Source organism: Mizuhopecten yessoensis, unplaced genomic scaffold (assembly GCF_002113885.1).
Source record: "Mizuhopecten yessoensis strain PY_sf001 unplaced genomic scaffold, ASM211388v2 scaffold5979, whole genome shotgun sequence".
Taxonomy (NCBI): domain Eukaryota; kingdom Metazoa; phylum Mollusca; class Bivalvia; order Pectinida; family Pectinidae; genus Mizuhopecten; species Mizuhopecten yessoensis.
This window is the reverse complement of record NW_018406319.1, coordinates 296,990-319,807: the sequence shown is the minus strand read 5'-3', so window position 1 is coordinate 319,807 and position 22,818 is coordinate 296,990. Positions and strand designations below refer to the sequence as shown.

At 37.9% G+C, this 22,818-nt stretch overlaps 1 protein-coding gene across 1 annotated transcript in view; it reads right to left on the bottom strand.

Moving 5' to 3' along the window:
* Positions 1 to 22,818, bottom strand: part of LOC110451389 — a 190,288-nt gene that overhangs the window by 137,602 nt on the left and 29,868 nt on the right. The window contains exons 2-12 of the mRNA XM_021499374.1: positions 17,347 to 17,494; positions 16,634 to 16,836; positions 16,121 to 16,265; positions 12,417 to 12,637; positions 11,502 to 11,640; positions 10,191 to 10,399; positions 8,939 to 9,086; positions 7,616 to 7,782; positions 2,412 to 2,568; positions 1,028 to 1,212; positions 757 to 895 (exon numbers count right to left, since the gene is read on the bottom strand). Of these exons, the coding sequence (XP_021355049.1) occupies positions 757 to 895; positions 1,028 to 1,212; positions 2,412 to 2,568; positions 7,616 to 7,782; positions 8,939 to 9,086; positions 10,191 to 10,399; positions 11,502 to 11,640; positions 12,417 to 12,637; positions 16,121 to 16,265; positions 16,634 to 16,836; positions 17,347 to 17,494 (1,861 nt within the window). The remainder of the gene's footprint in view (positions 1 to 756; positions 896 to 1,027; positions 1,213 to 2,411; positions 2,569 to 7,615; positions 7,783 to 8,938; positions 9,087 to 10,190; positions 10,400 to 11,501; positions 11,641 to 12,416; positions 12,638 to 16,120; positions 16,266 to 16,633; positions 16,837 to 17,346; positions 17,495 to 22,818) is intronic.

Below are 22,818 nucleotides of genomic sequence, written 5' to 3'. Positions count from 1 at the left end.
ACCAGTCCTTGGTACTATCTCCTTCAGACAGATTACCAGTCCTTGTTACTCTCTCCAACAGACAGATAACCAGTCATTGGTACTATATCTCTCAGACTGATAACCAGTCATTGGTACTATCTCTCTCAGACAGATAACCAGTCCTTGGTAATATCTCTCTCAGACTGATAACCAGTCATTGGTACTATCTCTCTCAGACTGATAACCAGTCCTTGGTACTATCTACCCCAGACAGATAACCAGTCCTTGGTATGATCTCCCCCAGACAGATTTGCAGTCTTTGGTTCCATCTCCCCCAGACAGATACCAGTATTTTGTACTATCTTCCTCCGACAGATAACTAGTCCTTGGTACGATCTCCCCCAGACAGATACCAGTATTTTGTACTATCTTCCTCGGACAGATAACCAGTCCTTAGGACTATCTCACTTAGACAGATAACCAATCCTTGGTACTATCTCTCACAGACAGATAACCAGTCCTTGGTACTATCTCTCACATATTGATAACCAGTCCTTGGTACTATCTCCCACATAGTGATAACCAGTCCTTGGTACTATCTCCCACATATTGATAACCAGTCCTTGGTACTATCTCCCACAAACTGATAACTAGTCCTTGTTGTTGCCATACTTCGATTGATGAACATTCATCCTCCAAAAACCGCTAGAGCGCAACAAAACCCGAAAATAATCATATGTATTACTATTACAATATCAACATCCATCCAACGTTATATGAGTGCATTTTAATCACCTGTATCCCAGCATCCTACAGACAACCATGGCATCCGCATTGTTCCATCCATCATCACAAACTGTACCCCAGCGCTCATCATGATTCACCTCAACCCTTCCCTCGTGTCTTGTCGGGCCATTCACAAGACGTATGTCTACTGGAATGAAAAGAATGGGGAAGATATTTAAAATATTGCCTTTTAATAATTTGTGCACTTTGAAATACTGAAAATCAGAGTGAACCCTTCTGGTAATTTGAATCCAAACTTGTGTATGCCAAGCAAGCTCACCACTGCCACCACTGCTTCCGCAGCTCACTCCTGCATCCTCGCTGTGTCCGCAGTTCTCCACTCCCCATCCACCAAACGTACAGTCGAATATGGACGACTCTGTTCCCGTACATTGCACGTCGTCCATCCATGTGGGTTCTACACCTTGGCCAAAGGCAGCTTCCCTGTGAGCCACTCCTGGCAAGCTGAACAACAAGGCACATAGTTACAGTATCATCTATATTAAATAATATGTATTTTTATGTTTGTTGCAATTATCTACAAGTTCATTCAATCCAAATTATGTTTATGTTGTATCAGGGCTTAATTTATTGAAAGATAGTTTTGTTCTAAATGGATTGTAACACAAGGTAATGTTCTCGGTTGTCTAGTCTGATGTTCGTTCAAATCGAGGGTTAGACTTTGAAGAATCTCACTCCATAAGATTTGATTTTTTTCTCGCCAACGCTCAATATAGGAAATTATTTGTGTTCTGCCATGTTTCAAATATTGTAATTAAAATAATGGATTCCAGCATCTGATATCCTGATTCACATTTATCGTCATACCTTTTGCAGTATACTAATGTTGAATATTGACTTAATATGTCAACTAATTAATACTATTAATATCACCAGAACCCTTTGCAATTAGGTTACATGATAGATGAGTCCTATTTTAAGCATGTAAGTTGTTGAGTATTGTTTTCTACACTTAAATTAATAAACAATAATACTAATATACAATATTTGATAGCACCCTATCTAGCTAACATAAGCCACTCTAAAGCGCTTTACCGCACATAGATATAACAATTAATACAATTAGCATTTACATTGATCAATACAATGTGAGAGAATTGGCATGAGCTGTCATATCAGGCGCTTACTACTAGTCCTATGCCACCTGGCTAATATCTCCCTATGTACTGGAGATATAATGTGTTCTGTTTGTAGCGGCATCATTCACAGTGCCAACTCACTTGAATGCTACAGCACAGTTACCGCAACTCCACCCCGATCAATGTATACTCCACCTTGGTACATTTGTAGTTAGAGTTGTGTGGCAGAAGAAAAACACTTTCTTTGAATATTCACGCGTACAATGACTTCAGAGATCGAACCCCGGCCGCATGCGTGGAAGGCCGGAGTGTTAACCACTCGACCGATTCGCCAATAAGTTTGAAAACGTTTTAAATACATGTAGTCTTAAAGTAATGACAAATAATCACATCCTAGGGGGTAATAGACAAAGCTGTTACGGAGAAAGCAATTGTTGTAACGTGTTCCTAAGCGTTGATTTTTAATTGATCAAATTATCTACATATCCTGTTATACTTTAGCTTAGTCTGATTTCTTTCTCGACTTATAATACTTGCCGGCTCTATGGACAAAAAGATACATACCTTAGTCCAAGCATCCGGCAAACAACAGCAGCATCATTGTCATCCCATGAGTCGTCGCAAACTGTTCCCCAGCGACCGTCGTGGAATACCTCCACTCGCCCGGAATCAGCGTTACCGTTCACCAGACGTATATTAACACCCCCTTCCCCGCCACCACCTGTATCAATAAAATAGATCTTAATAGGAATCGTGTACATGTTACACCAAACAAACATATAGGCTGGTGAAGAATACCGAACCTAAGGCAAATGTGAAACGCAGTAGTGTTCCGTCTTGTAACGTCAAACAATCGACGACGTCCAATAATATGTGTGATATCTATTTGGTTCAAATTAACAGAGTTTTGCTTTATTTTTCAGGAGAATGACCAAATGACTGTGTTGTGTGATGACAACCAGAAATATTATTCGTGTGTGTAGGTTGTTGGTATCGACCAGAAGTACTGGCCTTGTGTAGGTGACCACTTGAAGTGATAAATGTGGATACAAGTAAAACATCTCGTGTTATTGCTACAGTTGTAGCATTTATGTTACCTGCCTAGTGCTTCTGAACCATAAATACATAACTTTTCTTGTACAGAGCCATTCAGTTCATGTCTGTTTATAACGCTCTATACCATTCTATGGTAAGGAGCATAGTTTCTGGTATTACTCATAGTCGCTCAAACGTTTTGAAAGCATGAAAGTCTATATATAGCTGTCATGAAGTTATCAAACCAGGCTCAAGATGTTCTCCACGTGGACCATATATGCTGTCGTTTGGTAAAAATTGTGTTTATCACACCTGTAATGTTTCTTGTTTGTTTTTGTGTTTACTTTTTTGTACTAATTTTTCATTTCTTACTTATGCTCGATTGTGCGAACAATAACAATCCGTATCCGCACAAACATTCGTTTCGAACAATATCAATGTCTATGATTAGCTTACAAGTAGTACTGGATTGGAACTCCAAATCATTATTTGACGTATTATTGCATTTATTTTACATGTTAGATCTACATCTTGCGGAACCCATAGTCTGGGCGTGTGTATATCATTCCATGTTTTTCTTCATATTCGATAATGATTGATTTTAAACAGATGTACATGTACAGTGTCCAGCCTGTGGGGTCCGCATCAGATGTACCTATGTATTTACAATATTGTGATCTCTTCCTGTCTCTGAATTCAGCAATTGTAAATATCAGCTTTCAATACACGGTTAAAGGGATACTCCTACAGGTATGTCTAGATGTGCATCCTAATCCAGGACCTAATACAAGTAGTGACCAATATATTTCTGACAATATTACACTCTTTCATATAAATACTTGTTCACTAAGGAACAAAATTGATATCATTGATGCTGAAGATGGAGAATGTGATATTGTCTGTGTTAGCGAGACTCATCTAAACACTTCAATAGCAGATGATTATATTCTGACTGAAAAATTTTCTACTGTTTTTCGAAATGATAGACGCAGACGAGCAGGAGGTGTTCTTATATATATATAAAACAATACTAATGCAAAACGCAGAGCTGATCTTGAATCTGATGATGTTGAGGTTGTATGGGTAGAAATTAAACTACAAAACAAACTTGTTGGGTGTTTATACAGGGCTCCAGTTTCTATAGCCAATTACTGGAGCAAGTTAGATGAAGTCCTTAAAAAAAGTCTGTGATCTAAATAAAAGTGTATTTCCGCTCGGTGATATTAACCAGGATATGTTGAAATTAATCCCTAATTCCCATCTTAAAAGATTAATGACCAAATATGGATTGGAAAATATTATTAATGAACCTACTAGAATAACCTCCACATCATCAACTCCCCTCGATATAATATTGACAAATGATACAATTAAAGTCTTAAATGTAGCTGTTCATTCTCCAACTTTTAGTGACCACTGTGCTATAAGTGCAACTATTTCATACAAGTCACTTCGGAAAACTGCTTTTAAAAATACATTGATATATTTTGATAATGCAGACTTTGTTAATGCTAATCATTATCTTTCAGCAATTGACTGGGAAGATGAGCTCAGTAACACAGATAATATTGAAGTTTTAAATGAAATTGTTTCTAGTAAAATAAAGACATGTATTGACAAATTTAGACCACATGAGACTGTAGTAATGAGACCAAATGATAAAATATGGATGAATAATGAAATCCGCCTGAAAATGAGACAGAGAAATAGACAACATTCAAAGGCTAAACAAATTAATACTCCCACTTCATGGGGAAAATATAGACAGCTACGAAATACAGTTATTACCATGATTAGAAATGCAAAACAAAATTATCTTTCAAAATTACAAAACTCTCTTACCGACAAAAGCATTTCCCCGTGAAAATTGTGGCGAATAGTCAAATCTGATACTGATTATCCTTTGGAAATTAATGGCGAATTGAAATTAGATCCTTTAGATAAGTCTGAATCATTTAACTCTTTCTTCACATCTATTTCTACAACTGATAAAACTATTGAAGACGTCGCATCTAATATTCCTTCTTTCCCCCATCAACCATCAAATATTATGATTACTGAGCAAGATGTATGTGACCAGCTCCATCTCAAAAATGTCAAGAAGCCCCAGTCCCTGACTCAATTCACCCTAAATTTATCAAAGGTGTATCTGAATCACTTGTTAAGCCTTCACATATACTTTTTAATAAATCTCTGGAATCTGGCTATTTACCTCAAATCTGGAAAAATGCTAATGTTGTACTTCTATATTTAAGGGCAAGGGGATGAGGAGTGATCCATCTAATTACGGACCTATTTCTATCACACCATTATTTAGTTAAATGCTTGAAAAGATAGTTTTTAAATATCTATTCAATTATCAGTCAACAAACAATATAATTTCCAAAAAATAATCTGGATTTCTCCCTGAAGACTCTACAGAGAACCAGCTATTAACAGTATATGATACGATACTTAAACAACTTGATAGAAGAAAAGAAGCAAGACTAGTTTTTTGCGATGTTAGTAAAGCGTTTGACAGGGTTTGGCATGATGGACTTGTATATAAATTAAAAAAGTATGGCATTAGAGATAATGTGCTTAACTGGCTCTCTAATTACTTAATTGATAGGCAGCAACGTGTAGTAATTGATGGATTTCAATCTTCATGGAAGACTTTATCAGCTGCGGTACCACAGGGTTCGGTCCTCGGTCCATATCTATTTCGTATTTATATTAATGACTTAGAAAAAGAAATTCAGTCTAATTTTTTGCTGATGATACTTCATTATTTGTGCTAATAGATAATGATAAATAGCTGCTGCTGAAATTTTAAATAATGATCTTAATAGAATATCTATGTTGGCAAATAGATTGGGTATACTTTTTAATCCCAACAAAACAGAAGCCCTACTAATTTTAAATAAACATGATACTGATGGACTACATCCTGACCTTATATTCATTAACAACATTATGACAATCGTAAAAAAGCATAAACATCTTGGAGTTTTTCTTAATTGTCATGGTTCATGGTCTGACCACATCAATTTTATTTATGAAAAATCATATAAAAAAAATGAATCTGTTCAGATCACTTAAGTATAGGCTCGACAGGAAATCTTTAGAAATAATATACACATCTTATATTCGTCCAAACCTTGAGTATGCATGTGTTTTGTGGAATAATTGTAATCAGACAGAATCCAATCTTTTTGAATCTATCCAGCTAGATGCTGCTAAAATAGTTACTGGATTACGTAGGGGTACCAGTCATGCTGTCATTTATAATGGACTAGGATGGGATACACTAAAGAAACGCGAAAATGACCAGCAACTTATGCTATTTTTTTTAAATAACAAACCGCCATACCCCGAATTATCTGTTTGAAAACATTGAACCTTACATATTATAAACAATGACTTAGTGACTCATGATATCCGACATCAACGTATATTTCAAACACCCATTTGCAGAACTAGTATATATTTTAACAGTTTCTTTCCTAGTATGATGTCTCGGTGGAATAGATCCGATTGTAATTATTATACTTTGAGGTGGTAAGTGAACTTAAAAAGCAACTCGTCCATCATGCCATTCTTCCTAATGCTGAGGATACATGTACAAATGCTTTTAAATATGGAGGGACTAGACCTTTTAACGTCATTTTATGTCAACTTAGAAACCATGCAAGTCAATTAAATTCTGATCTTTTTAGAGACCATCTTACTAATAGTCCTTCCTGTATCTGTGGCAACCATGACGAAGATGTGGATCACTTCTTTCTATCCTGCTCTAGGTATATAACCCAAAGACAAATTCTATTAGATTCTCTGTCTCATTTGCAGCTTAACATTCAACTAAACCTACATTTAAATCTCGACTTAAACCTGATTAAACATTAAGTAAATAATATCAATATACTAATTAGGTAAAGTAACCACCTTAGTCATGATCCTAATTCTGCTATTTGTGTATGTGTTCAGAAATATATTGAGTCTACTAACAGATTTTGAAATAACTTAATTCTAGTCCCACTGTGTATGTATACATGTCTACATGAATACTCCTTCAACACGGCTCCTGCTCGGGATTGTCAATGACTGGGTAAGCACACAGTGGTGGTGGTGGGTATGGACATTTTAGTGCTGCCCAGTTATAATTGTTATCTGGAGTAGGAGTGGTGATGAAGAACTAGTTGGTGTTATAAATTATTCAACTAATAATATTTGATATTTACTGTATTGAATAGATGTTACAGGTTTTGATATTAATATATGTTGTAAAATTTATGAAAAATGATTATTTACAAATGCAGTATACACACATGGCTTTCCGTTTTGAAATATATTTTATACATACTGGTTACTATGTAAAGAAGAAAAAAGGAAAAAAAACTGTATTTGTTTTACCTCAGTAATTTTAATTTTTTAATTTTTAATTTTGCTTTGTTCAGAGATAGATAGAGACTATTAAGTATTAAGTATTAAGTATTATTTCATGTTCCAAGCCAGTGCTAATATGTTAATGTATAAATTATATTTATGTTATTGTTTGAAATGTATGTAACCCAAGGGAGAAGGCTTGTATACGCATAGCCTGTTGCCCAATTCCCATTGAATCATTTGATTTAATAAAATATTTTTAAGTGAAATAAAGAGAAACATTGTGCTTGAGTGTTACTTAGTGACAGAGTATTGTTTGTGAACAGGAAGTATTGGTCCTCTCTAGTGAGTGACCAGTTAGGATGTACCTGTGCAAATAACACCCGCATCTTCACTATGACCGCAATCCTCGATTCCCCAGCCTCTGTGTTCGCACAAACCAATGTCTGTCTCGCTTCCAGTACACTGAACATTGTCCAACCAAATCTGGCCAGTTCCGGCACCAAAATAGCCCTCTGTCTTGTGAATCCCTTCTCTGCAAGATTCAGTAGGGTGAACATGCATTGTAATAAATATATAATCTATGTCTCATCTGTATGATCTACATGACCGCAAATTTGTCATATGTGCATGCAAATCTTATCTTTAATTTGGACGTCATGTCTGTAAAGTGTTACAAAGACATATTAATAGACAGCATCTATGCATTTCACATAAAACGTACAGCTTCACTATAACTATGTTGATTTGTGAGAAAAGCAGCTGTATAAATCATATTAACAATCTTTTGTAGCCAAATGTTAAAAAAAAATGCTAGAAAGCACCACATATAAAACTTCCTCAATTCATTAAAACACCAAAAAAAAACCATAAGTTGTAAAGTTAGATTGGTAGCGTCTACATGTGTAGCTCTATGTTGTGTGGTAGTGAGGGTGTTCCCTCAGACGTTATCAAAATCTACTTAAGGTATATAAATGCAAAACAGTGTGAAAAGTAATTAATCACTGGTCACAATATCAGCTCATACATTTGAGTTTGTATAGTAACATATGCATAATATCCACGTAGTTCACAACTTACAAGTGTTTACAGTTGCGTTCAGTAGTGTTCTCAAGCTGATCAAAGCAGTACTAGACGACACTGGAGAGTCAAGGTACTTCATCATTGTGTAGTGTAATTAATTATTTGACTGAAAGTCGGTAACATCCTCAAATCAGACTATCTGATCATGAACTCCTTATGCTGAACGCGCCTTTTCGTAATTTACTATTTACTTATATTTCTTATAGCAGGTGTTGGCAAATGGACCTTTGTGTCAACCACATTTGCTATGATTGTATGAAAATCCGAAATGCATAAAAACATTTCTATACAATTAATCCTAAAATGACACCCCTCTTTGACCTTTTTTTAGCTCTATGCACTTTTCCTTGAAATATTTATGCAACTTGCTAAATGAGGTAAAACAATCTATCCCTGAATATAATTTATTAGTGTTAAGCTTTTTCTTTATGGAGACTTGGTATAAGCATGTCGTAAGAAGCTATGGAGTTAACGTTACTCTGCTTATTATACATACATATCTGTATTTATCCATTTTTATAAAAACAAAAACAAAAATAAGATAAATTGTTTACAAATATAAAATATAATACATGGAAGGCAGTATGATACACAATGAGTGAACTTACGTGTATCCAAGCATCCTACACACGACCGTAGCGTCTACAGTGTCCCAGTAATCGTCACAGATCGTCCCCCACTCATTATCGTGGAACACCTCCACGCGCCCCTCTCGGTCATTTGACCCTCCTACCAAACGTACTCTCCCGTCACCTCCTGAAACACGGTTGTAATATATATGTACCCAATGCAGCTAACAATCGATAACAAACAGAACAAATATATATAAGACAACTTCAATTGAAGACTAATTCATATTCAGGTGCTCACCATGCGGTTTTCCGTGTGCCTTTCTGGTCATGTGCCTTAATAGTATTTTCGAGAGAAGAAAGTACTTCCTCTACTCTCTAAAACGCATCTAACCTAAAAGCATTCTATTGCGCATGTTAAGTGAAAGGATATTTTTCTACATGTAAATTAGAAGTCTTTAATCATCTCTTTAAGACTTCACTAAGCTATTGCAAAACAATGTCGAGCCTCCTCAAATGGAACTTGATTTGTCGTAATTTTTACCGTAAGGGATTTTGCAGTAACACCTTTCAAACGAGCAGAGTCCTTCTTTGACTCTCAATACGATAGCTTGGGCCGTCGTAAATACCATCCCATCCCAAAATCGTCGCTTAGTTTAAACAAACAAACTGGTTTGACGTTACTTATGTAAAATGATTATCTCTCCAGTTTGAAGTCGCTATACTTTGTCGTCAAAATCATCATCAGAAATTATAATACTATTATATTCTGAAAACCATTCACAGGATAACTTTAAAATCGTCCACAAAAACTGTTTGATCTTTGGATACTTTCTGAAATATGAGACTATAAAGTAAAACATATTCGATGATCAAAATGGGATTTTCACATGGATTAAGTATTCAAAAATCCCTGTAACATTACAGATAACTTGAATTATTTTAAGCTCTCATTAAGATGTGTGTCAGTCGAGCTTGTTGTGAAAATATCACAAATGTGGGTATTTTTAGGAAGCGCGTCAATCGTTTTGAAAACATTATATAGTTTCTGGAGAGCGTGTTCCCAGACAAAAGTATTGTTGCTATACTCTTATAGAATACTACAGTTAGAATTAAAATAATAAGATTTCTTTTGTTTTTCCTCAAATCTGGTACGTTTAAAAGAAAGTTATTAAGAACAAATATAAATCCAATTTGTGTGGCATTTCATTATGGCATTTCCTTTTTTCCAGAAAACCAGCTGATTCGTGATTCTCACAATCATGACGAGTACATATGTTACAATATCTACCTCGTGGCGTGGTGGTTGGTGGTTCCTGTGTTGACGGCGGAGGTGTACATCTGACACCCGCGTCCTCACTGTGTCCGCAGTTCTCAATCCCCCATCCTGAAAACGGACACTCATCTAATCTTGACTCTGTTCCAACGCATGCCACATCGTCCATCCATGTTGGCTCCCTTCCCTCTCCAAAGCTTGCTTCTCGCGTGAATGTACCGCCCCTAAAAATTATTCAGACACGCTATAAGATCAATAAAGACATGCACTCTTCAAGTTCAATAAAGACATGCACGCGTTAAGTTCAATAAAGATATGCACTTTTCAAGTTAAAAGAAATATGCACTCTTCAAGTTCAAGAAAGTTACATGTATGCGAACTTCAAGTTCAATAAAGACATGCACTTTTCAAGTTAAAAAAAATATGCACTCTTCAAGTTCAAGAAAGTTACATGTATGCCAACTTCAAGTTCAATAAAGACATGCGTGGTTGAAGTTCAATAGATATGCAGGCACATTTCAATGTAGGGAGAGGGGGGGGGTCATTAATACAATATTGTGATGAACGGAGATTGTTACATGTTTACATTATTCATTATTTTGATGAAATAGTTCCTTGCTTTTAGTTTAGAACATACAATTAACAACAAAAGCAACCATAACATTAAAAGTGAACTGTTCGTGTTAGACCCTGTAACTCTTAAAATTGTAAAATGCCCAACCACTTACAGTCACATCGTACTTCTCTGTACATCAACATTTCTAAAATCTATAGGAAAGCTTTCTGTTTACATTCAATACTACAATCCGAATGATCGTATTTATTCTTTTTTTTTTTTTTTATTAAAAAGTCTATCAACCAACCCACCCTGAAGGAAGAGGGATGGAACCGAAACCGCATGGGAAAAAAGTGGAGCGATGATTTACTATAGTCTTTAAACTGTACAAATAAAGATCGCATATAATAAAATGGCATAGTTTTAATGGGGTTTATCAATAAAGTAGTTCAATTTGAGTACAAATTCTGGGTAAATAAGTCAGCTGATTTCAATACTGATATCAATAATTTTGAAAATATTCTGAATCGCCCTTTTTTATTAATTACTTCTTGTTTTGTTATTGCTATGGTTTTATTTATGTATTACGTCCTGCTAACAGCTATGGTCATTTGAGGACGTGGTAGTGGAGGAAAGCCGGAATTCCCAGAGAAAAACCACCAACCTGGCAATTGTTGTTATGGTTACTTGAAAATGCCATATATGACTGCTGTCCAGCTATTGACGATACAACTGTGGTATACAGGCCTATGGTTAATGTAAACAATTACCCGTATCCTAATTGTCGACAGACCACCATAGCATCATTGTTGTCCCATCCGTCGTCACATACTGTGCCCCAGGATCCAGAGTGGTAAACCTCGACCCGGCCTTCAAAATGAGAGTCGCCATTCACCAGTCGGATTTGTCCTAGTTGAAGAAAAAAATGAAATATCATACTTTGTGGGGTTTTTACGTCTTATCAACATATATGATCATTTAAGGGCGTTCCAGGTTTTGGTGGTGGAGGAAAGTCGGAGTTCCCGAATAAAAAAAACCAACGGCCAGTACCTTGCGACTGCCCCACGTAGGTCTCAAAGTAGCAGAACGTCAGACGCCTTAACCACTTGGCCTCCGCGGCCACTTACAATCATTATGGACATTTTTTCTGATTTCAGATTTAAAAAGGTCTTCTGCATGAGGCTCAAATCCCTGCTTCAATTGGAGCCTTGAATTCTTTATAAACGACTGTCTGTCTAGTCTATTTTGGAATTATTTTTTTAACTCATTCATCCCTGAGTGCACATTTGAACTCTTCTAATACAAAGGTTGGAATAGTTCATTATCCAGTTACAGGGGTGAATGAGTTAAGCGGTAACCGGAAACTCCGGAAAATTGTTCCAAGTATGCACTAATCTAAGTAATAGGGATTAATTCCTTTATCTATTAAGGAATTACCAGGAATATTTTGGGAGTTATACCGTATATACATGTAGCAAACAAGGGGCCTAGAACGCCTGCGTCGCTAACCTGGATATTGAAAGAATATTGTAACAACACTTGTTCATCTTTACTTAAGCGCTTGTGTTATTTGCTTAAATATCAAAAACATGGTGAATGGCGCTTGTGGTTGATGAAGTTCAAGGTAAATGAAGCATTATATGTTAGGATTTAGAAAGTGACCACGGGATAATCAATGGCAATACCTTCACCATCAGGTGGTGTTGGCGTAGTAGTGGTGGAGGTAGCGTCGTACGTCTCACATTCAACTCCTACATCCTCCCCGTGAGAACAGTCTTCCACTTCCCATCCCGCAAAGGGACAATTTGCCAACTGACTCTCGTCCCCGTTACAGTTGACGTCATCCATCCATGTTGGTCCGCTTCCCTGGCCGTAAAACCCTTCTCCGCGAACCGTTATGGCACCACTGCCAACAGTGATAGAACGTTAAAATGATGTTACGGTTTTTATCAATTTATGATTATTGGCAAGTGAATGGTGTGACAAATACCTCGTTACATATAGGGCGAACAGAACGATGGACACAAGAAAAGTATTGAAAACTATTGGACCGACCATTCCAGTACGCATCTTGAACCTCATACCTATAAGTATAGCTATGCAACAATAAAGACTTTTTCAGAGCAAGTACGACTAATCTAACGCACAGGTCAAGAAAATCAGTTTATGTCATATCAAATAATAATTGTTTCACTCTATGTATTAACCTCTTAAAATGCACATCCATCCGATATAAACTAGTATTTCCCATGTATGTTTCATCTTGTCCCGTTCCCTCGCCTCCATATCTCCTTTCCCCGTTCCCCTACCGTTCCCTCGCCTCCATATCTCCTTTCCCCGTTCCCCCTACCGTTCCCTCGCCTCCACATCTCATTTCCTCGTTCCCCCTACCGTTCCCTCGCCTCCATATCTCCTTTCCCCGTTCCCCCTACCGTTCCCTCGCCTCCATATCTCCTTTCCCCGTTCCCCCTACCGTTCCCTCGCCTCCATATCTCCTTTCCCCGTTCCCCCTACCGTTCCCTCGCCTCCATATCTCCTTTCCCCGTTCCCCCTACCGTTCCCTCGCCTCCATATCTCCTTTCCCCGTTCCCCCTACNATACCGTCCCCTCGAGATTCATAGTCATCAACGTTTATACAAAGCTCAAGCATAAAAATACCTTGGATGAGTTCAGGTTCATGATGTCAAGGCTAATAACACTGTTTCTATACATAAGTCAGATATTGCTTTTTCAACAAGATTCCTTGTCAGCAATTAACCGTCTTCGGGGGCGGGTTGGCGGGCATTCGTGTCTTACATTTTGTCTACACATGTGACTTACCTGTATCCTAGCTATTTATATTCTATACGCACGCGACTTAAACGTTCTCTGTCTGCATTATACACGTGCATTACCTGTGTTATATCTATATAAGGAACGTGACTTACTAGTAATATAACTGCTTATATACGACACGTGACTTACCTGTACCCTAACTGTCTACATAGGACACGTGGATGCCCTGTACCCTAGCTGTCTACATACGACACGTGACTTACATGTACCCTAACTGTCTACATACCACACGTGGATTACCTGTACCCTAATTGTCCACATACGACACGTGGATTACCTGTACCCTAATTGTCCACATACGACACGTGGATTACCTGTACACTGCTTATATACGACACGTGACTTACCTGTACCCTCACTGTCTACATAGGACACGTGGATGACCTGTACCCTAGCTGGCTACATAGGACACGTGGATTACCTGAACCCTAACTGTCTACATACGACACGGGGATGACCTGTACCCTAATTGTCTAAATACGACACGTGGATGACCTGTACCTTAATTGTCTACATACGACACGTGGATGACCTACTTACCTGTACCCTAACTGTCTACATTCGACAATATAACTGCTTATATACGACACGTGACTTACCTGTACCCTAACTGTCTACATAGGACCCGTGGATGCCCTGTACCCTAGCTGTCTACATGCGACACGTGACTTACATGTACCCTAACTGTCTACATCCCACACGTGGATTACCTGTACCCTAGCTGTCTAAATACGACACGTGGATTACCTGTACCGTAACTGTCTACATACGACACGTGATTTACCTGTACCCTAACTGTCTACATGCGTCACGTGGATTACCTGAATCATAACGGTCTACCTACGACACGTGATTGACCTGTCCCCTAACTGTCTACATACGACCTGTACCCTACCTGTCTACATACGACACGTGATTGCCCTGTACCCTAACTGTCTACATACGCCACGTGACTTATCTATATCCTTACTGTCTACATACGAAACCTGACTTACCTGTACCCTTACTGTCTACATACGACACGTGACTTACCTATATCCTAACTGTCTACATACGAAACCTGACTTACCTGTACCCTTACTGTCTACATACGACACGTGACTTACATGTTCCCTAACTGTCTCCATACCACACGTGGATTACCTGTTCCCTAACTGTCTACATACGACACGTGAATGACCTGTACCCTAACTGTCTACATGCGTCACGTGGATTACCTGAATCATAACGGTCTACCTACGACACGTGATTGACCTGTACCCTAACTGTGCACATACGACACGTGGATTACCTTAATCCTAACTGTCTGCATACGACACGTGGATTACCTGAATTCTAACTGTCTCTAACTGTCTACATAGGACACGGGGATGACCTGTACCCTAGCTGTCTACATAGGACACGTGGATTACCTGAAGCATAACTGTCTACATACGACACGTGGATTACCGGAACCCTAACTGTCTACATACGACACGTCGATGACCTGTACCCTAACTGTCTACATGCGTCACGTGGATTACCTGAATCATAACGGTCTACCTACGACACGTGATTGACCTGTACCCTAACTGTTTACATACGACACGTGGATGACCTGTATCCTAATTGTCTACATACGACACGTGATTGACCTGTACCCTAACTGTGCACATACGACACGTGGATTACCTTAATCCTAACTGTCTGCATACGACACGTGGATTACCTGAATTCTAACTGTCTCTAACTGTCTACATAGGACACTTGGATGCCCTGTACCCTAGCTGTCTACATACTACACGTGGATGACCTGTACCCTAATTGTCTAAATACGACACGTGGATGACCTGTACCATAGCTGTCTACATAGGACACGTGGATTACCTGAATCCTAACTGTCTACACACGACACGTGGATTACCTGTACCCTAATTGTCCACATACGACACGTGGATTACCTGTACACTGCTTATATACGACACGTGACTTACCTGTACCCTCACTGTCTACATACGACACGTGGATGACCTGGACCCTAGCTGTCTACATACGACACGTGGCTTACCTGTACCCTAATTGTCTACATACGACCCGTGAATTACCTGTACCCTAACTGTCTACATGCGTCACGTGGATTACCTGAATCATAACGGTCTACCTACGACACGTGATTGACCTGTACCCTAACTGTCTACATGCGTCACGTGGATTACCTGAATCATAACGGTCTACCTACGACACGTGATTGACCTGTCCCCTAACTGTCTACATACGACCTGTACCCTAACTGTCTACATAGGACCCGTGGATGCCCTGTACCCTAGCTGTCTACATGCGACACGTGACTTACATGTACCCTAACTGTCTACATACGACACGTGGATGACCTGTACCCTAATTGTCTACATACGACACGTGAATTACCTGTACCCTAACTGTCTACAAACGACACGTGGCTTTCTTGTACCCTAACTGTCTACATACGACACGTGACTTACCTATATCCTAACTGTCTACATACGAAACCTGACTTACCTGTACCCTTACTGTCTACATACGACACGTGACTTACCTGTACCCTAACTGTCTACATACGACAAGTGCATTATCCTGATCAAAGTTGTCATCACACACTGTTCCCCAGACATCATTGTGGTAGATTTCTACTCTCCCAGCTCCGACTGTACCGTCCTTGGTATTAATGAGACGAACATCACCTGGAAAGACACAAAACCTGAGTTACTCCGAGGCCGTCGCCAGAAAACCATGTCCATGATGGTCGTAAAATACATTATGAAACTTTCAAGATGAAACAAATACTAGTTTTTTGTTATCCAAAAGGCTTATAAACCAAACGAATGGCAATTGATGGTATGACTCTTTTCTCGTAACAGATAGTAACCATGAAAACCATACTTAAACAAATGACATACATGTATAACAACTAAAATGGAATTGCTGATTACTTGTGATGTAAAATTATTGTTATTAAAACCTATAGAAGTAAGCTTTAATGCAGTTAATATACTCAATAATCCATATCTACAACTCAGTACCTAACACATTCAGTAAGTTATTAGCGTACCCTCGGCGGCACTTGGTGTGGTGGGCACTGTGTCCGGCTGACAGACCACCCACACATCCTGTCCGTGGTTACATTCTATATCACCGTCGTCCATACTATGTCGACAGTCCAACAGGCTACTCTCGGTCCTAGACTCAGAGCAATAGAATGGGCCCCATACCGGTCCCGTGCCCACATTAAATCCGAAATCATAGCTCCCCTGTCTAAAAATAACAATAAAACAATACAATACCATTAATACATTTCTAAAGAACATATATTTATTATGTAAATGAAGGTTGAACTGCAAATGTTTCGCTTCAAACTGACATAAAATGATATAAAAGAGATTCGACATTCCCTCAATATTTTGATTTTGAGATTAAGCATACTCTTTACATGTTCATGAAAACATACATAATCTTGACTTTTTTGTGAACATCAGTAAAACATACTTGATCTGTTTATCAAATTCAATTTAACATCCTCATACTTATAGAATTAATCAGCCTTGACCTATTACTGAAACTCCTTGACCGTTCCTAAGATTCACTCGAGCCATCACTGGTTTCGGAGATTAGCATGACTTTGAACTGTTAATACAGTTTAGTATGATCTTGACCTGTTTATGAAATAAGTATAAAAAAACTTGATCTTTTTATGAAATAAAGTGAAACTTCCACTTTTAAAACATCCTTACCATTCCATGAGAAAAAGTGTAAGTATAACCATACCTGAAACCCATCTGTCTACAAGACACTATTAGCTCGTTAAGGGTGAAGTGTTTCCCGCACACACTTCCCCACTGTTCATTGTAGTACATCTCCAGACGTCCCTCTGACACCGATGGACCTTCCGCAAGACGTACGCTTCCACGCTGAGCTGAAAGTAGAAGCAAACATGTTGGTTTGGCCGGGTGTTTTCATCTTCAATAAGATTGATCAGTTTGGTCATATGTACCGAGGTTTTACTTCATTCGCAAACAATGTACGTAAAATATGTCACGATGTTGTATGTAAGTTTGGAGAGTGATCGCTTTTAAGCGATCCATTGACTAGTCAAACCATGTACACATAATACAAGCCATCCAAAACCTTTTCATGACTTTCAGTCTCAGGGAGACAACAAGTGCAGGAAGCCTGTTATTTTTTTTATTTTATTTTTTTCGTGTATCATGACTAGTGAATCATCACGAATAACATGACGTTTACATAAAACGTTTTGTTTAATACAGCACGATACTTGCTGACAGCATGTCTATGCGTGGCAAAAGCGAACCACAAACTTAGAATATATCTTTCACTTTGTCAGTTTCGTTGTACTGATACTATTATCTATTCAATAAACACCATTGATGCAGTTTCAATTCGGTATAATTTACTGATTTTTATCAGTATGGGGAAAGGCAAGATATTTCTTTCAAAATTCTGCCAAGCGACAGGCAAGCCCCCTATTTTTTAATTTTAGAATAGACTGTAGACATGTCCGTGCATTAAAACACGGTGGTCTGAGTTTAAAATTTAACTGTTTGATACACACAGGTGGGAACCTTTCCATTTAAATGTTGTAACTATCTTATTAAGACACCCTGTAAACAACAGGTATAGCAGAGGAGAACACTCACAAAAACAGACTTTCGTGTGAGATACTATAACGCTAGTTTCACCCCTTACTTGTTACCGGGTACAGCGTGATCTAACAGAAACAGTAACAACAAATCAATATTTACTTTAATATACATAAGCAATAACTAATACTAAATACTACATTATGGTATTTGTTTGTAAGATGGAACATTGTTAAAAACGTCTATGCTTGACGTTTTCGAATGAGTAAATGTTGTCAGCATTATTATGCACGTTTACAATCACTTTTCTGTACCTAGACAATAGTTGGTAACATCTGTTTTACAATTACCTATCGGCAACCTTGATAATTAGCTGGTGTCATCTGTACGCGATAAATTTCCTTGAAATTAGAATTTGAAATGCGTATATTTGGGGAATACATTGTATCGATATATCGGTATAAACCCCATTTCTAAGAACATTTAGAGTATTCTGAAATATCATTTCACAATGTATAGACTTTGTCACATTGGTATCGTTGATTAAACACAGACTTGTCTGGGGTATATCATGTGCGCTAAACATGAAAATATCACTGCCATTTTCAAAGATATATTCATTTTGAGCCTTAATATTTTATCGTGCCTTATATAAGTGGCACTAAAGTAATCCGCAGGAAACTGATGTTTTAATTTCACAGTTTTTGTCAAGGACGATAGTCGAAATATAGTTACATTTAAAACCCGGTATTGATATATGAACGTTTTCAGACGTTCTCAAAGACATACATTGTCAAACGTACCGAAACAAAATAGGAACAGAAATGTCTAATAATCCAATACTAGAGCTCCGTTGATATTCCAATACAAATAACTAATTTGTCTATCATATTTTGGGTTACGAATCCCCTTTAGACATCGTGGCAGCTCGCCTCTCTAACTTCTGAAGCAGGGCTTCTGATCCCTTACACAAGTACTGGATCGTGTCTCAGTGTTCACGATCCCTGCCGTGGGATAGCAATAAGAGTGACGCTTACAGCTGATCCGATGTATGCGATCAACTTAATGTCGTCCGCTATTAGCTTTTACCTATGGGTGAAGCGTTCAGCCATCCCTCGTTCTCCTCCGTCTCTGATACATAATGAAATAACTGGTGCTGCCTTCTTGAACTTAACAGTCGAACACCTGTTTAGTTAATATTCATCTACTTACTAAATTCAGACATCTTGTTTTTGAATTTGTCTGACAAGGTCTACAATTTCCCAATGCTTGTTCTACTTTGACGAGTCTTACGATTAATCCGTCAATATCTATCAAACGAAATTCAAATAGCTCAATGTGGGGGTTTTCAGCCTGATCACAATCTCACAGTTTTTTCCAGTATCTGATGTCGGATTTGTTCCGCCATAGATCAAGTATCTGATCAAGTTTGCTTGGGAATCGTGAAACCATTAACAATGTCCGATAAATGTTATTACATTCTCTATGGAGCCGATAAACATCCTACATAAACGTCTGTTGATATCTTGTGACTAGCAGGGGTAGAAGAGTTTGGTTTTCCCGTTAGGGCCGGAATATAATTTTGCACCTGTGTTTTTGTGTGTTTTTTAAAATAAATAAATATCATTATAAAAGAATCTGTGTTCGCGTACAAATCCCCTCAGCTTTGTGATAACACAGTCTTAACACTTGTTATTCATATAAACCAAAAATACATCATATAGTTTAAAAACTGAGAGAGAGAAAACGAATAGGAGACGAATAGCTTTTTATCGCCACTCTCGAGAATTATAAACACAAGGGTAAGCCAAGCGTTTTGTGTTGATGTTGAACTGTCACTGTAGTTTACATTAACGTACTTACTTAAGATAAACGATGCCATCAATCTGAAAGAAACTGTGCTAAGGTCACTATTAAGTCATATTGTAAGTTTCCAAAGAATTGTTCTATATAAATTATAGCTTGCGATGCATGACGTAGACTTTTATTTGCTCGAAGTTCGAGTATTTGAGCAAAACAATAACCTCAAATAAAAACATAATCCACGGGTGTCGAACTTGGAGCTGTGTTCACTGTTAATCCCACGGTGTATAGACGCTGCTATCTTAGAATTATAGGTACAGAGAAATCAAAATGAGACATGAATACCCTGACAGGGGAGGTAACTCTCCGCCGGAAAAAGATTTAAGTTACTTCATCTTTTACGCACCTGCGAATCTATATCCGTAATACAGATTAATCAGAAATATTCTGTTTATTGAATTAAGTATTTGAACAAATCCTACTGTCATTATACATGTAATAATAGACACTGCTTAAAAAAGTTAAATTAGACGTAAGAGTACTGTTCAGGGTTTCCATCAGCATCAATAGGCACATGCCAAATAGCATCCCTCCACACTTAATTGATTTGACGAATTTAATCGGTTTCCACCTGATCCATTTGATTGCCAAATAACAAGATTCTAACGTTTATAATTCTGAACAATAACACGTTTTTAACTTATACATTGTATGACCAATGCAACCTTGGAAGTGGGTCAACGTAATTTACTTGAACGAATTAGTTAATCTCTTACATTTACTTCATTGAAATGCAGCTGACTATCTTGACTTTATACCGTATTGTTTCTAAAATGAAGTCCTTCGAAAAGAAGGTTGACAATGACAGACAACGCAAGACAAACCAGCACTTTGGCGTCTAGTGATCTAAAAACTAAGGAATAATTTATATAAATATGATTTTCTATTTGTCCGTTAAGCAAAGTTGTTTGAGGGTATTTATTATCCGAGGCCATATCCCGCTAAATTGATATAGTAATCTGCAAGTAAAATGCATTGTCGTGCTTACCCAACAGTAAATCAATCTTCCAGTAAAATACATTGCCGTGCTAAGCCAACAGTAAATCAATCTGCCAGTAAAATACATTGCCGTGCTAAGCCAACAGTAAATCAATCTGCCAGTAAAATACATTGTCGTGCTAAGCCAACAGTAAATCAATCTGCCAGTAAAATACATTGCCGTGCTAAGCCAACAGTAAATCAATCTGCCAGTAAAATACATTGCCGTGCTAAGCCAACAGTAAATCAATCTGCCATTAAAAATACATTGTCGTGCTAAGCCAACAGTAAATCGATATGCCAGTAAAATGCAATATCGTCCGAACAACAGTTAATCAATTTGTCTGTAAAATACAATGTTGTAGTAACCTAATAGTTAATGGACCGTTCAATGAAATACAATGTCGTACTTACCCATCAGTTAATCAAACTGTAAGTGAAATGCTATGCCGTATTTACCTAGAGTGTATAAAACTGTTAGTGAAATACAATGTCTTACTAACCCAAGAGCGAATCAATCTGTTAGATAAAAACAATGTCTTACTAACCCTAGAGTGAATCAATCTGTCAGATAAATACGATGTCGCACTAACCCTAGAGTGAATCAATCTGTCACATAAATACGATGTCGTACTAACCCTAGAGTGAATCAATCTGTCAGATAAACACGATGTTGCACTAACCCAAGAGTGAATCAATCTGTCAGATAAACACAATGTCGTACTAACCCTAGAGTGCATCAATCGGTCAGATAAACACAATGTCGCACTAACCCAAGAGTGAATCAATCTGTCGGATAAATACGATGTCGCACTAACCCAAGAGTGAATCAATCTCTCAGATAAATACGATGTCGTACTAACCCAACAGTAAATCAATCTGTCAGATAAATACGATGTCGCACTAACCCTAGAGTGAATCGATCTGTCACATAAATACGATGTCGTACTAACCCTAGAGTGAATCAATCGGTCAGATAAATACGATGTCGCACTAATCCTAGGGTGAATCAATCTGTCAGATAAACACGATGTCGGTGAATCAATCTGTCAGATAAACACGATGTCGCACTAACACTAGAGTGAATCAATCAGTCAGATAAACACGATGTCGCACTAACCCTAGAGTGAATCAATCTGTCACATAAATACGATGTCGTACTAACCCTAGAGTGAATCAATCTGTCAGATAAATACGATGTCGCACTAATCCTAGGGTGAATCAATCTGTCAGATAAACACGATGTCGCACTAACTCTAGAGTGAATCAATCAGTCAGATAAACACGATGTCGCACTAACCCAAGAGTGAATCAATCTGTCAGATAAATACGATGTCGCACTAACCCAAAGTGAATCAATCTGTCAGATAAATACGATGTCGCACTAATCCTAGGGTGAATCAATCTGTCAGATAAACACGATGTCGTACTAACTCTAGAGTGAATCAATCTGTCAGATAAACACGATGTCGCACTAACCCAAGAGTGAATCAATCTGTCAGATAAATACGATGTCGCATTAACCCAAGAGTGAATCAATCTGTTAGATAAACACGATGCCGCACTAACCCAAGAGTAAATCAATCTGTCAGATAAACACGATGTTGCACTAACCCTAGAGTGCATCAATCGGTCAGATAAACACAATGTCGCACTAACCCAAGAGTGAATCAATCAGTCAGATAAACACGATGTCGCACTAACCCTAGAGTGCATCAATCTGTCAGATAAACACAATGTCGCACTAACCCAAGAGTGAATCAATCTGTCAGATAAATACGATGTCGCAATAACCCAA